General features: G+C 35.0%; 2 protein-coding genes across 2 annotated transcripts in view; one reads left to right on the forward strand and one right to left on the reverse strand.

Annotated features, from left to right (window-relative positions):
- Window positions 1-1,562: 1,562 nt before the first annotated feature.
- Window positions 1,563-13,989, reverse strand: LOC125682332 (gamma-soluble NSF attachment protein-like). Its single transcript, XM_056159959.1, has 10 exons — window positions 13,831-13,989; window positions 10,730-10,797; window positions 10,211-10,295; window positions 9,952-9,969; window positions 9,629-9,769; window positions 9,193-9,259; window positions 7,885-7,955; window positions 7,132-7,290; window positions 6,479-6,605; window positions 1,563-2,515 (listed from the first exon to the last, which is right to left on the reverse strand). Exons 1-10 carry the CDS (start codon window positions 13,896-13,898, stop codon window positions 2,372-2,374), a joined length of 948 nt encoding a protein of 315 aa, XP_056015934.1. The 5' UTR covers window positions 13,899-13,989; the 3' UTR covers window positions 1,563-2,371.
- A 9-nt stretch (window positions 13,990-13,998) lies between these two features.
- The window catches only part of LOC125675203 (importin-4-like), a 34,707-nt gene continuing 32,189 nt past the window's right edge, over window positions 13,999-16,516 (forward strand). The window contains exon 1 of the mRNA XM_056159944.1: window positions 13,999-14,120. Coding sequence (XP_056015919.1) covers window positions 14,055-14,120 — 66 coding nt within the window. The 5' untranslated portion in view covers window positions 13,999-14,054. The remainder of the gene's footprint in view (window positions 14,121-16,516) is intronic.

Raw genomic sequence — 16,516 nt, forward strand, 5'->3', positions numbered from 1 at the left:
TATTTTACACCCTCCACCCCTCAGATCCACTATAACTTTAAGGACAACAATTGGATCCTCCTGTCCCTACAATATGCACATCTGCAAATGGAATTGAGGTACATGTATCATACAAAATTTGAAGTCTATCAGATAAGCCATATAGGAGGAGAAGCATTCACAAGCTATCTTAACATCCCCCTCCCCTCTTAGATCCACTATAACTTTTAGGAAAACAATTGGATCCTCCTGTCCCAACAATATGCACATCTACAAATGGCAATGAACCATATATACTCGCCTATAATGTAAGATTTTTTAGAGTTAAAAATTGGTCCAAAACTATATCCGACTTATGGGTGAATCCTAAGAAGATTAGCATTTTTCTGGACAGCGAGATGGAGAGTATTTTTTAAACAAGTTCGTACTCCGACAATTATCATGATTAACATTGACATGACATATTATATTATTCATGTATTCTAAGCATAAAGTACAAGTATTTACATATCTTATGATTTTATTCATCTTAAGTGTTTGTTATTGAAAATGATTTGTTGAGAAAATGAATAAATATTTGCGCATTTCACAAAATATTATTTGTCAATGAAACAGAGGTGAAAACGTTAGAAATTGTCAACTGATTCCAGAAAGAAGTTATACCAACTTATAAGCGGGTCAATGGCAAATCCCTCCAAAATAGCCTACAAAATATACAACCAACTTATAGGAGAACCGACCTATAGGCGAGTATATACGGTACAGAGTTTCAAATCTATCCAATACGCCATATAGGAGAAGTGTTCACAAGCTATTTTACACCCTCCACCCCTCTTAGATCCACTGTAACCTTTAGGAGAATAATTGGATCCTCCTGTCCCAACAAATGTACATCTACAAATGGCAATGAACATTGTACAAAGTTTCAAGTCTATCCAATGAGCCATATAGGAGGAGAAGCGTTCACAAGATTTTGTGACAGACAGACGGATGGATGGACAGGCAGAAAGTACAAAAACAATATGTTTCCCCTTGAAAGAGGGGAGACATCAAGAATGTTTAAAGAATCAAAATGAGTCTAAAAGACTCCTATAAGTCATTTCCTGTAAAAATCAATAATCTTATGCATTTATCTGCATTTTATTTCGAAGTTTAAAACAATCAGGCCTAAAATCTTCAAATTTTTCCTTCCTGGACAAAAATTCAACAATCTGCTACATATCTCCTAGTGTATCAACAAACATGCAATCATTTCAAAGTTGATGAATATCATTCAATGATTATAATATTAGAAGGCAATAAGCTGATTTGGGGTGAGAGAAAATATTCACCAAAATGAGCTATACTCTCTCTTCAAAGAAAATACAAATTAAAGGGGGTCCAATATTCCCATAGTGACTCCCAGCTTGGTATTTTAAAGGGAGTCTAAATGCATCGCTCCTAACCCTCAGGGTATAGGTGTGATATCACTGTATACAACGTCATCACTGTGGATCACAAGGGCTCAGCTCATATTTATAAAGTGGATATCCTGCCACCACTTTTAAATTATTTCAGTAAGATAACATTCAAAAATACATGCATAACATCACAAAATTTATTGCACTTCAGTTACGTGATTTCTATACAATTATACTGACACAATAAACAATAAAAAATTTGCTGATGGAGATAAATCTAGATATGCATGGATATCTAATTATTCATTCAATGGTGATAAATACAATGAATATAATAAAAAAACCATGCCTGTACTATTAACAACTACTTAAAAAAAATACATTATAAATTAAAGTTGACTGTACACAACCTCGAAGATCGATCAAAACTTCATTAATTCCTATTCACTATAACATCTTTCCTTTATTCAAGTTTTCCTGGATTTTGAATATATCCAAAATTTTATTAATATGTCAGAATTTAAAAATTTGTCTAAAAAATTACTGTGCATTGTAAACTTACTAATATAATATGAATGAGCATATTATTAAATAAATTAAAATTGTGAGACATTATTTTATCTCCACCCTTGTGAGTATTGTATTCATTCATACTCTCTCAGGACTGGTCTACAAAACACAAAACTAGAATATTCCCAGCAGCAGGAATTCTAACTTGGGGGTGCTAAATAAATACTATCATCAAATTTAGTCCTTTTCAACTAAATACTACTGAAAAGTGATATATGCATTATGTTTCATCAGTATTAACAGTAGTCAATGAAGCTCATGTATATATTGAAAATAATGGAATAAATTCATATTCGCCCAGTCTTTCACTCACTGACAATGAGGGCGAAAGGAGCAGGGGTGAATATTTCCCTGTATATGATAGTTACTCAGATAACTGCATAAAATCATAATTTACTTTTATCTTTATCAAGTCCTTATCATCAACATAGTCCTCCATCTTCCAAGTCATCATCCGCTAACTGTGCCCCTTGATCTTGGATTTCATTGGCAGATGCATTTTTGACCACACCCACCCTGCCACCTCCTCCTGCTGGAATGACTAGTCCACGAGCAATCTTGGCAAACTATTTAAAAACAGAAAGTTTTTAAACTTTCAATCAACTTAACTTGATCATTTAAGGAGGTTCTCTACATTGTCATAATGGCTGACTTCCTTTTAAAACATGGATGAAAATATAAATATTAGCAATATTTGTCTATTCATTTAAAAAGTCATTGCCTAGCTGAGTAGGTTAGCACGTCGACTGCTGAACTGAATTTGAATCTTTTTCAAATTGCTTTCAACTAAAACTGCATTTTTTGACTAAATAAAGTAAATTAAAAAAATTTCAATTTCAAAATATTGTTGTACATATCCACCACTTTTCATCGATATCAAATTTCTCTGGTGTAGCATACCTCCGTAAGGGAGAATGAGAATACACTGAAAGATTTTTTAAAATTAAACATCATGAAAACTGATAAAATTTTACCAAGTACTGTTGTAATTCATAAAATCTAACTCGAGAATGATTATTTGATTTTATGACATGTGGTTGAAGTATGCAGAATTCTCTTTCCTTCTGAATGTGACAAATTCCTTCTTTTTTCTGTCTCTCTATACTGTCTACTTACACTAGTCTGTCTCTCTATCCTGTCTACTTACACTATTCTGTCTCTCTATCCTGTCTATATTTACACTTTATTCTGTCTCTCTATCTTGTCTACTTACACTATTCTGTCTCTCTATCCTGTCTACTTACACTTGTCTGTCTCTCTATCCTGTCTACTTACACTATTCTGTCTCTCTATCCTGTCTGTACTTACACTATTCTGTCTCTCTATCCTGTCTGTACTTACACTATTCTGTCTCTCTATCCTGTCTACTTACACTATTCTGTCTCTATATCCTGTCTACTTACACTAGTCTGTCTCTCTATCCTGTCTACTTACACTATTCTGTCTCTCTATCCCATCTACTTACACTATTCTGTCTCTCTATCCTGTCTACTTACACTATTCTGTCTCTCTATCCTGTCTGTACTTACACTATTCTGTCTCTCTATCCTGTCTACTTACACTTTACTCTGTCTCTCTATCCTGTCTACTTACACTATTCTGTCTCTCTATCCTGTCTACTTACACTATTCTGTATCTCTATCCTGTCTGTACTTACACTATTCTGTCTCTCTATCCTGTCTGTACTTACACTATTCTGTCTCTCTATCCTGTCTGTACTTACACTATTCTGTCTCTCTATCCTGTCTACTTACACTTTACTCTGTCTCTCTATCCTGTCTACTTACACTATTCTGTCTCTCTATCCTGTCTGTACTTACACTATTCTGTCTCTCTATCCTGTCTACTTACACTTTACTCTATCTCTCTATCCTGTCTACTTACACTATTCTGTCTCTCTATCCTGTCTACTTACACTATTCTGTCTCTCTATCCTGTCTACTTACACTATTCTGTCTCTCTATCCTGTCTGTACTTACACTAGTCTGTCTCTCTATCCTGTCTGTACTTACACTTTATTCTGTCTCTCTATCCTGTCTACTTACACTATTCTGTCTCTCTATCCTGTCTACTTACACTATTCTGTCTCTATATCCTGTCTACTTACACTATTCTGTCTCTCTATCCTGTCTACTTACACTAGTCTGTCTCTCTATCCTGTCTACTTACACTAGTCTGTCTCTCTATCCTGTCTACTTACACTATTCTGTCTCTCTATCCTGTCTGTACTTACACTATTCTGTCTCTCTATCCTGTCTACTTACACTTTACTCTGTCTCTCTATCCTGTCTACTTACACTTTACTCTGTCTCTCTATCCTGTCTACTTACACTTTACTCTATCTCTCTATCCTGTCTACTTATACTATTCTGTCTCTCTATCCTGTCTACTTACACTATTCTGTCTCTCTATCCTGTCTACTTACACTATTCTGTCTCTCTATCCTGTCTGTACTTACACTAGTCTGTCTCTCTATCCTGTCTGTACTTACACTAGTCTGTCTCTCTATCCTGTCTACTTACAATTTATTCTGTCTCTCTATCCTGTCTACTTACACTATTCTGTCTCTATATCCTGTCTACTTACACTATTCTGTCTCTCTATCCTGTCTACTTACACTAGTCTGTCTCTCTATCCTGTCTACTTACACTAGTCTGTCTCTCTATCCTGTCTACTTACACTATTCTGTCTCTCTATCCTGTCTGTACTTACACTATTCTGTCTCTCTATCCTGTCTACTTACACTTTACTCTGTCTCTCTATCCTGTCTACTTACACTATTCTGTCTCTCTATCCTGTCTACTTACACTATTCTGTATCTCTATCCTGTCTGTACTTACACTATTCTGTCTCTCTATCCTGTCTGTACTTACACTATTCTGTCTCTCTATCCTGTCTGTACTTACACTATTCTGTCTCTCTATCCTGTCTACTTACACTTTACTCTGTCTCTCTATCCTGTCTACTTACACTATTCTGTCTCTCTATCCTGTCTGTACTTACACTATTCTGTCTCTCTATCCTGTCTACTTACACTTTACTCTGTCTCTCTATCCTGTCTACTTATACTATTCTGTCTCTCTATCCTGTCTACTTACACTAGTCTGTCTCTCTATCCTGTCTACTTACACTATTCTGTCTCTCTATCCTGTCTACTTACACTATTCTGTCTCTCTATCCTGTCTGTACTTACACTAGTCTGTCTCTCTATCCTGTCTGTACTTACACTTTATTCTGTCTCTCTATCCTGTCTACTTACACTAGTCTGTCTCTCTATCCTGTCTACTTACACTATTCTGTCTCTCTATCCTGTCTACTTACACTATTCTGTCTCTCTATCCTGTCTGTACTTACACTAGTCTGTCTCTCTATCCTGTCTGTACTTACACTTTATTCTGTCTCTCTATCCTGTCTACTTACACTAGTCTGTCTCTCTATCCTGTCTACTTACACTATTCTGTCTCTATATCCTGTCTACTTACACTATTCTGTCTCTCTATCCTGTCTACTTACACTAGTCTGTCTCTCTATCCTGTCTACTTACACTATTCTGTCTCTCTATCCTGTCTACTTACACTATTCTGTCTCTCTATCCTGTCTGTACTTACACTAGTCTGTCTCTCTATCCTGTCTGTACTTACACTTCATTCTGTCTCTCTATCCTGTCTACTTACACTTTACTCTGTCTCTCTATCCTGTCTACTTACACTTTATTCTGTCTCTCTATCCTGTCTACTTACACTATTCTGTCTCTATATCCTGTCTACTTACACTATTCTGTCTCTCTATCCTGTCTACATACACTATTCTGTCTCTCTATCCTGTCTACTTACACTTTATTCTGTCTCTATATCCTGTCTACATACACTATTCTGTCTCTATATCCTGTCTACATACACTATTCTGTCTCTATATCCTGTCTACTTACACTTTATTCTGTCTCTATATCCTGTCTACATACACTATTCTGTCTCTATATCCTGTCTACATACACTATTCTGTCTCTCCATCCTGTCTGTACTTACACTAGTCTGTCTTTCTATCCTGTCTGTACTTACACTTTATTCTGTCTCTCTATCCTGTCTACTTACACTTTACTCTGTCTCTCTATCCTGTCTACTTACACTTTATTCTGTCTCTCTATCCTGTCTACTTACACTATTCTGTCTCTCTATCCTGTCTACTTACACTTGTCTGTCTCTCTATCCTGTCTACATACACTATTCTGTCTCTCTATCCTGTCTACTTACACTATTCTGTCTCTCTATCCTGTCTACTTACACTATTCTGTCTCTCTATCCTGTCTACTTACACTATTCTGTCTCTCTATCCTGTCTACTTACACTATTCTGTCTCTATATCCTGTCTACATACACTATTCTGTCTCTATATCCTGTCTACTTACACTATTCTGTCTCTCTATCCTGTCTACTTACACTATTCTGTCTCTATATCCTGTCTACTTACACTATTCTGTCTCTCTATCCTGTCTACTTATACTATTCTGTCTCTCTATCCTGTCTACTTACACAATTATCCATAAATTTGACGAAGGGTTTTGACAGTATTTCTCGGGCAGCATCTTCATCGCCATCATTAAAAGCTCTAATTAATTCATCTGCTCCCTGAATAAACTCATCTTCTCCTGTCCCACGACTGTAAAATTAAAAATATATCTGTCCTACAGCTGTAAAATCAAAAATATATCTCTATCCCCTGAATAAACTGATCATCTGCCCACAACTGTAACATTAAAATATATATATGTTTCCTGAATAAATTTGTCTTCTCCTGTCCCACGACTGTAAAATTAAGATATATAATTATCTGTCCCCTGAATAAACTTACATGTATCTTCTCCTGTCTCAGAACTGTAAAATTAGAATATATAGAGAGATCTGCTCAATAAAACCACCAGATACTATCATTTGTTGTAGAGAGGACTAATAAACTTGACATGCAAGTCATGTTATAAATAGATCTGGAAAAAAATCTGATCTGCTACTTTCATTTTTGGAACATAAGAGAAGGAGATCAGAACCCTTGGTTAGATAAATAAACCATATGTCATAAAGAATAATTAAAGTATTTTCATTAATAGTTGATATCAATATCATTATAATAAAATGTAGCAACATTTCCTTTTGTTGGTAGTAAGGACTTGTATTAGTCTGCATCTTACTTTGATGCTGTTGTGAAGAAGTTCTCGGCAGCCACAGGGTCCCCATTCTGAAGATACACCATTACTACTCCCAGGATAACTCTGTTTATCATCGGGAAGTTGTCAGTCTGGTGATGGAACTCAATTTCTCTTTTAAGGGCCTCAATTGCTAAATCATACCTGCAATGCAAACAATCAAGTCAAAGTAACAGCCTGCTTAGCATGTGCTTAATGACACAACTGTACAATACAGCTTGACTTTTGTTTTACGATTGACCTTTTTCATCATTAGAAATAAGAAATAAAACAGATCAGCAACACATCGTGACAATGCAGTGTTGAATTTATTTGGTTGACTGGTTTATACAGTGGGGCGATCGTCATCAGAGCCTGATGAGGTAATGATAACGACTGCCCACTAGTCCACAGTGGGGCGATCGTCATCAGAGCCTGATGAGAAAATGATAACGACTGCCCACTGTCAAAACTAGTCATCCTGATGATGGCTGCCCCTCGGTTGAAACCGGTCAACCAAATAATTTAACACCACATTCTTATGTATTATGACCGTTTATATGGACATTTACATGACAAAGAACTGTTCATGTAAATATGACCCCAGATATAAGTTGTTTAGTCCATATATTGCATTGAGTCAAATACATGTACATACATGTATATATGCCTAGGAATTCTCTCAGAAGCTTGTGTAAGTAACATCAATCCATGTTTACGGAGTCCTATAATACAAAACATGTACCCCAGTGCTCTTACTTTTCTGCTCTGACGAACAATCTCCCGGCTTTTCCTGCAAATTCTGCACACTGTCTGGACTTATCATCCAACTGCAATGATTAACGATGTAAATTGTAAATCATACTAACTTTACATATAAAGTACAGTTAACAATATACATGTAGATAATATCAACTTAAATCATGCTGACATTTTAAAAGCAATTTTTATGCTCCTAAAAACTGAAGATCGGAGGACATAACTGTTTTTGTCCTGTCTGCCATTCTGTCCAAAACTAATAACCTTGCTCATAAGTTTTGAATGGTCAGTAGTAGGGCTCTCATTGTTTAGATGTGCACCCCTTGTGACAAAATCTTTTTTTTGCTTCCTACATGTTTTACCTACTTTTAAGGAAAGTTAACCTGTGCAAAAAATCCTGACCTATTTAAGGTAACGCTTTAATATATTGTATATACATGTATATTCCTTGTGACGAGACCATTCATTTGTTTGTTGCCACTGGGGCATAGTGTTTCACAAACACATCTTGTTCATACTCCAATCCTTGACATAACCATGATCATCATTTCTCATAATTTGACATTAGGAATGAAGGGCCTCGTCACAAGGATTACACCCACTAAATATCACAGACTGCTCTCTACTAGCCCAGAGTAACAAACAATGTCACAGGTTTCAGTAAATGGGTAAAAAATCAATATAATGGGCATAAGGTCATCACACTCAGCATTAAGTAGTGAAAAGTCCGTGTCAAAAGTATAACATCCTTACAGACTTCTGAAGTTCTCTTCGTTAAGTGCAGATTTCAATAATGGGTCAGAAATCAATGTCATGAGCATGCACTTAAAAGTGATTAATTATATCAGTGTTTGATAAGTGGATCAAAGTTCAATGTAAAATCTACAAAACTGTCTAACAAGACATCATTAGGAACAGTATGCCACAAAAATAAACCTATCTAAAACACCTCTAACTTTGAGTCAGACCCCTGCTGGAGTTAACTTCCTATTAACTCTTACAGCTGCCGGGCATACAGTACTACAGGTAACTAGATTTTTTTTACTGTCCAGTAATTCTAATCAACTTTTGTGTAACTGACTCCACAAGGTGTGACCAATATTTGTTTTTTGGCAAAGACAGATGGATAAAACTATGTGCCACCAAATTTTCATTCTAGGTGCATGAAAAGATGCACTAGACAATGATAAAAAAAAAGTGTTGCAACTTGTCACAATTGATTCGCATTTCTACCGCTCCATTCCCTTCTTGCTTGACTACTTTCAAATATCTGCACAAATCCATTCATTCCTCACTGAGCATCCCTACCTCTGATACACTACAAGCTTTGTCATACAACTCAGCTGCTTTTCCAGGATAGTTCAATTCTATAGATCTATAATGTACAAAATAAACACAAATGTATCAACTATACAATTCTAAAAATGTACAAGAAACATGTGCATCATCTTTATATGTGCAATAAAGAGTGGGTACATTGATAACTGGAGACGGTAGATCTATGTATAGTGTGCAGGTGGTCCTACATTTGAATCTCAAAGAAGACACTTATCTTTACCAATTTATACAAGAAACACATGTATCACAGTTAAGAGTTACCTATTGAAATGGTTAAAAATGCTGAAATCTGGGTTTTTTAAAATTTCATTTTCAAAATGTTGAGAGAGAGAGAGAGAGAGAGAGAGAGAGAGAGAGAGAGAGAGAGAGAGAGAAAGAGAGAGAGAGAGAGATTTTAATCCAGTACTTGGCTGCTCTATCCAGAGTTAAAGCTGCAGTGTCAGCTGTCCCATTCTGGTGAAATAGATCCGCTGCATGTTCCAGCAAATTCACGCATCCTTCCACGTCCTTAAACTCCTTACATAACAAACCTGCTTGCTCTATCATCCTTCAATGGCACACACTTATGTTATATATACTTCTTTGTCAAACTTGTCCATATAAAAATACAATACGTCCATATAAATGTGTTCATTCTGTACATTTAAATTTATATATTTTATTTTTGTCAGCAAAAACATAACCAATAAATGAAAGTAGATAAAAAGAAGGAATATACTAGTAACTTACTTGGCTGCATGGAATATACTTAAAATCTGTTAAGCCAAACACAGATAAAATGCAACTCCATGATAAGAAATGTTTTGTTGAAAATTAACATTACATGATTGTATAAGCCCAATTTCCCTTTATATAACAAAAGGCTTACTCTATCTAATTAAGGTAGCTCTTCTGATGGTATATAATGTATGACAAAACAGCAGTATAAGTGCATGTGTACTATAACATATATATACATGTACCTGTACAAGTAGGTAAAAAAGGATACGCATTCATCTGTTTGTGTACATCAGCAGCTTTCAGAAATGCACCTTTTGCCTCTTTAAATGCTTTGGCATTTCTAAAACATGTGGCTGTAATGTAAACATTAAACAAAACTAATTAAAATTAACTAAATTTTAACCGGATTGACAAAATGTGCTAAACTTGGATCACGTTTTTATAAATATAAGTTGCAATGACAGCATTAAATACATATATACATTGCAAATATCATGATATATCAAAATGTTTAATTGATTATATCTGTCTTTCTAGAAACTTTAGTTTCAATATTTGATCAAATGTAGATTTAATTCTATGCTAATTGAATATAGCTACAATAGTTTATATGGTTCATGCATCATTTGATAAAATTAGATAGAAATGGTACTCAAAAGAGTTTTTTGGACAAGTTCATTTATACTGGTATTTACATATTCAAGGTATCTTATAATCATCATATCTATCCCATACTATAACGTAATGACTTTTCTCTGACAAATTGTACAGGGTTCATTGTAATTACCAGCTTTTGTATACTCTGAGGCAGCACTATCCAAGTCAGGTTTCCATTTAAAAAAGGAAGTTTTCATGCTGTAAGAAAAAAAATATTATTTCACCCCTACACTGTTACAGTAGATTGGTGAGTGTTATATCAAATATTTGACGGAATGACTAAAAAGGTCAACTATGACAATGCAAGGTTTTCTTCTAAATGGTATTTTATACTTTCAAAACTTAAGGAAAATGAATTTAATATAATAAGAACAAATAATAAACAAGAGATGTTTGTAAAACACATATGCCCCCCATGGTGCAAAATTGAAAAGGGTTATAAACACACACATCATTTAATTGAGAGTAGTATCATCAATTCAAAATATTGAGCAGACAATATCTTCCTATGTCAAGAGTGGATTGACCATGTGACCTAAAAATCAATAGGGGTCATCAACTCCTGAAGATGTACCAGTGTACCAAGTTTGATGTCTGCCAACTAAAGGGTTCTCAAGATATTGAACGGACAGTATATTCCTATGTCCAATTTGACCCTTGACTTTTGACCATGTGACCTTAAAATAATTAGTAGTCATCTTCTCCTGGAGATGTACCAGTGTACCAAGTTTGATGTCTGTCAAGCAAAGGGTTCTTAAGATATTGAGCGGACAGTATATTCCTATGTACAGTTTAACCCTTGACCTTTGACTACACGACCTCAAAATCAATAGGGGTCATCTTCTTCTGAAGATGTACTGGCGTACCAAGTTTGATGTCTGTCAAGCAAAGGGTTCTCTAGACATTGAATGGTCAGTATATTCCTATGCCCAGTTTGACCCTTGACCTTTGACCATATGACCTCAAATTCAATAGGGGTCATCTACTCCTTAGGATGTACCAGTGTGCCAAGTTTGATGTCTTTCAAGCAAAGGGTTCTAAAGATATTGAGCGGACATTATATTCCTATGTCCAGAGTAGATTGACCCTTGACCTTTGACCTTTTGACCTGAAAAACAATAGGGATCCTCTTCTACTCATAACTAACCCACATATGAAATATCATTATCATCAAGTGAATGGTTCTCAAAATATTGAGCGGACAACACATGGTCTACAGACCGACCGACAGGTGCAAAACAATATGCCCCCTCTTTTTCAAAGGGGGGCATAAAAATACAAATGGTAATTTGATTGCAGGGTGCACAGTCATGATGTTTGCCTGGATCTGAATATTTGTCAAATTTTGCAACAGTTCATTTTTGTGCAGATCACTTATTTTGAAATATAAAAAAAATTCCCATAGTACATTTTCTCGTTTTCTTTGCATTAAAATGTGGTTAAGATGAAATCATATATACATATAAGCAAATAAATAAGCAAATTTACAGCTTACTGAGTTTATAATGATTTGTTTTCATAATGGTTTAACTGATTCACGAAGGTCATCAAGGTTGGAGAATCTATATTCATGCAGATTGAGAGGACCAGTTCTCAGGGCTGTCACTACATTGGGTCTCGATCCCATTAGATCGGGAAAATTCTCAAAATTATTTATTCACATTGAAAATTTTTAATTAATATACATGACGTTCAATCACCCAGGGTTTTGTTTAAGTACAGTCTATGCGAAAGACATCGGACCGTCGGACCTGACCGATATGCAATGCCTCAGGTCCGATGTGTCATTTTTTACACCGGACCGGAATGTCCGATGTCTCAGTATTCGGTTTTAAGCTTTATTATTTTGACGCGGAGTCAATTAAATGTTTGTTATAAGTAAAAAATATCACACAAATCCAAATACGTAAATGAATGTGATTAAACCGCATGGACCGTCTAAAGTATTATGCGGGAGGGATCCCTGGTATAGTATTACTAGTATAATAAATAAGATTTCCTTGGTTTTGCATTTTCACGTGTTTCTCTTTTTTACATTAGGTTTTTCGGTCTGACAAAATTTGGTTCGGTCCGGTGTGTTCATTGATTACACAGGACCGAATGTCCTGTGTGGTCCAAAAAACTTTCGTATAGACTGTAAGTAAATATCAAATACCGGCTCTGTCAGATTCGGAGGACCGTCGTCTGCCATTTTGGCTTGTTTACGTTGTTATGGTAAGGTCAATATTGAACGCTCATACTCAGAATGTTTCAGCCACACACAATTTACGCAATGCAAATTCTCAGGATATTGAACGCTAACATTCTCTAGCTTTTATAATAGACTATTTATTAGCTATATAATAAAGAGATGTTACTCAATACTGGGTGTTTAGCGTAACGAAAATTTCATATATTTTTAAATGAATCACAATCTACTGTACTTAACGGAATTATGATTATCACTTGGGACACGCCAATGACTATTTCATGCTTCGCTCGGTCCAACGGTCACACCATACAGGGGTGGATCCAGGAATTGTGGTTATTGGGAGTGCCACTTTATGAGGCAGGGGGTCTGGTGGCAAAGCCCTGGTGGGGGCCCAGGGGGCGAAGCCCCCGGAAGCTTCTGGATTTTACAGATTTTATTGGGCTTGAAATATGTCTCCTGTTCAAGTAATTTGTACTATTTTCTATCACTTTTAATAAGTGAAATTAGTAAAATGATGCAAATTTTAAGGGATTTTGGAAAAAATTAAGTTCTCCCAAGTAATTCAAGAAATTAAAAGATTTTGTCATTTATTTCTCCAGGAGTGGAAGTAATTATTGCCTCTTTGATCGTTTAGTACATTTTTCTAAACAAAGATACCACGATTTACCTTAAATTGGAAAATTTTAGGGGGGGGGGGCGCCGGCTGCGATATACGTTTTAATTTTCCAAACTGAATGAAAGTACTTTTGAAAAATATCAACTTCGTCTATATTGAAAACAATCAGCTGGTCTCCCAAATTCCAATTTATCCGGGTAGACGGTATTCTAAAAGCTTATAAAATATTGTAAAATGTTAACTTGTTAAAAGTCAAATCATCTCATAGCGTTTTGACACAATACATGAGCAAATTGGTATATATATACTATATATAACAATTTGCTCATATTGTGTCAAAACCCTGTGAATCATCTCATGACATTGGCCTAAAATACATCACTTTGACTTCAAATTAAAGCCTATAAGAATAAATGAAACATACTACTTTTCAGCAGCCTGAATGTGTGTTTGACCTTCTGCCATTCTCCTCTCTTGAATATCTCCTGACATTTTAACTAACTAGTTAAACTTTATTTTTAATCGGAGCAAAATTTTCGTCTCCCGAGAGTATGCAATTCTTCTGAATCTCGATCCCGATGCATGCGTAGTAGCTCTTTCTGAAAGAAAGGTACATTTGGTACACGAAAGGGTGACAGACTTGGAAGCATGGCATCGGGCCTAGAGGAAACCCTAAGCAGGCTTTTACTGCCGGATAATAACACGATCAAACAGGTGAGAAACATCCCATTGACTAAAGTTTAAATGTTTAGACATAATAAGAAAGAATAAACAGATTGGTTTTAAACCTCTATGTTTTACACCGATAACCACATCTGGTGGCTTACTTCTCATAAAAAAACGCGGGAAATTTCAGTTATTTCTGGAATGCAGTCTAACCCCCCCCCCCCCTTTATTTTGCTCACTTGACCTATAAGCTCAAGTCAGTTTTTATGATCACCTGTTATTCGGCGTCCGTCTCTGTCTGTCCGTCCGTCGGTAAACTTTACACGTTATTGAATTTTACTGTAGCGGACAGTATAAGAGGGAACTTTATATACTGCCAGTGAGCTAGCTTTTCTAGTGATGTGGTAGAGTGTCTCTCTTGATCACGCAAGTTAAGCAACGGCGAGTGTGATCAGCACTTTGCTGGGTGACCGCTACACGTTACAAATTGGTGGCAGTGTAGTGACTGGTGCACTATCAAACTTCCCGTCTCCTGCTCAGTCAGCCATATTTGAAATACTGCGTCTGAAACTGTGACGTCACGGGTATTCTATTTATCTCGCTTCGGTTTCTTTCTATTAGGATATGGTACATGCGCGAGGGCTATCGAAAATTAGTCTATTTTTAAATGTATGCGCACACATCAGATTCCGAAAGAACACAAAATGTCGAGCCCGGCGGTATGAAATTAAGTCTGATCGTGCGAGAAAAATTTTATCTACGGTAATTTAAATTCGAATCAGTTGACTTCCGCTAGTTTTTTCAGTTCAAATCGTGATAAAGAATATATATTTGCAGAATTTTATTGCTCATTAATGGAATTTTGTTAAATAAAACGATAATTTTTTCATGGTTATAGAGGATACGTAGATTCTTTTGGTATTTTTTTTGTGGGGGTACACGTTCGTATTACAGGTTACACTTTGACTGAAAATCATAAGTCTGGCACAGAAAAATGACATAATGAAGTAATGTGCTGAATATTTTAACAACATGAGGAACAATACAAATTAATCTCATAAAGACATTGCCCCCAGCCGCGCAGACGACACTGCAAAATTGTTAATACACGAAATATCACATATATGAACAAGATCCTTTATTGCTCAGAACTGCACTGCCAGCATTCACTGAGGAAGTAGGAGGGGGGGGGGGGGGGTATGGGGGGATATATATATATTGTATAGTGTAATAAATTTTCTCTCCCTCTCTTATATCATTAGCTCACACATGTACATGTACACACTCAAATATATATATATATATATATAGATCTATATAATATATAAAACAGAAATAGTACACATAAATTATTATATATAGACTATATAATATATATATATATATAGAAAATACTGCACTAAAACCAACATGCAACACTCAGAGATCAGTATATTAAATATGATATATGGTATAAGAAGTCAAATTAGTATATATACTCAATTGACTTTGATATTTCTAATATATATCTCTGTGTGTGTATAACATCAAAAGTTGATATAGTATACTCATTTGACTTTGATGTTCCCATTATTTTAAAGATATATATATATATATATATATATCAAAAGTCAATTTAGTATACTCGATTGACTTTGATATATCTATTGTTATTATTATTGTGTGTGTATATATACAATATACATATATATATATATATATATATATATATATACAAATATATATAATACACATATATATCTGTATATATATGATATCAAAAGTCGATTTAGTGTACTCAATCGACTTCAATATTCCCATTATTTTAACAGTTATTACCTTGAAAATATGTCTTAAAGGGATACCTGTTTTTTCTTCCCCCTTTTATCTTCAAATTTTGTTTTTTACCTAGTGTATTTTCATTATGCTATACATGACCAGACCTGGGGTCAATTACTTTAAAATGTAACGCATTAAATTACAATTACATTGGAATTTTCACCTTTACAATTACTGTTACTTTCATTCATATAAGTAATTAATTAAATTACAATTACTTTGGTAAAGTAATGAATTACATTACACATTACAATGCAAAAAAAAAAATACAAAGAAAATTCATGAACACAAATTATTTGAAATTAACTTTTAAATCCGATTGTGATTAAGTATAAATGACCATTGACTGAACACATTAAAAGAATGTTTTTATTGGAAAGAATGTATTTTTTTTTTTAATAAATGGGGGGTATCCACACTTCAGATGCCTGTGGTAGCTGCTGCATGCAGTATAACATTCTGCATGTATACCCTCTAAATATTGGAGAAAAGTTGCATATACATCTAATTTGAAAAGTATGTGAATACTACTCATCTTTCACCATACATCTTGATGACTGAATTTCAAGTTCATATAAATTTTCTAAAGAATCTTATATTTATAATTTTAAAAGTTGTGTCTGGAG

The sequence above is a fragment of the Ostrea edulis genome, chromosome 1, assembly GCF_947568905.1.
Source record: "Ostrea edulis chromosome 1, xbOstEdul1.1, whole genome shotgun sequence".
Classification (NCBI taxonomy): domain Eukaryota; kingdom Metazoa; phylum Mollusca; class Bivalvia; order Ostreida; family Ostreidae; genus Ostrea; species Ostrea edulis.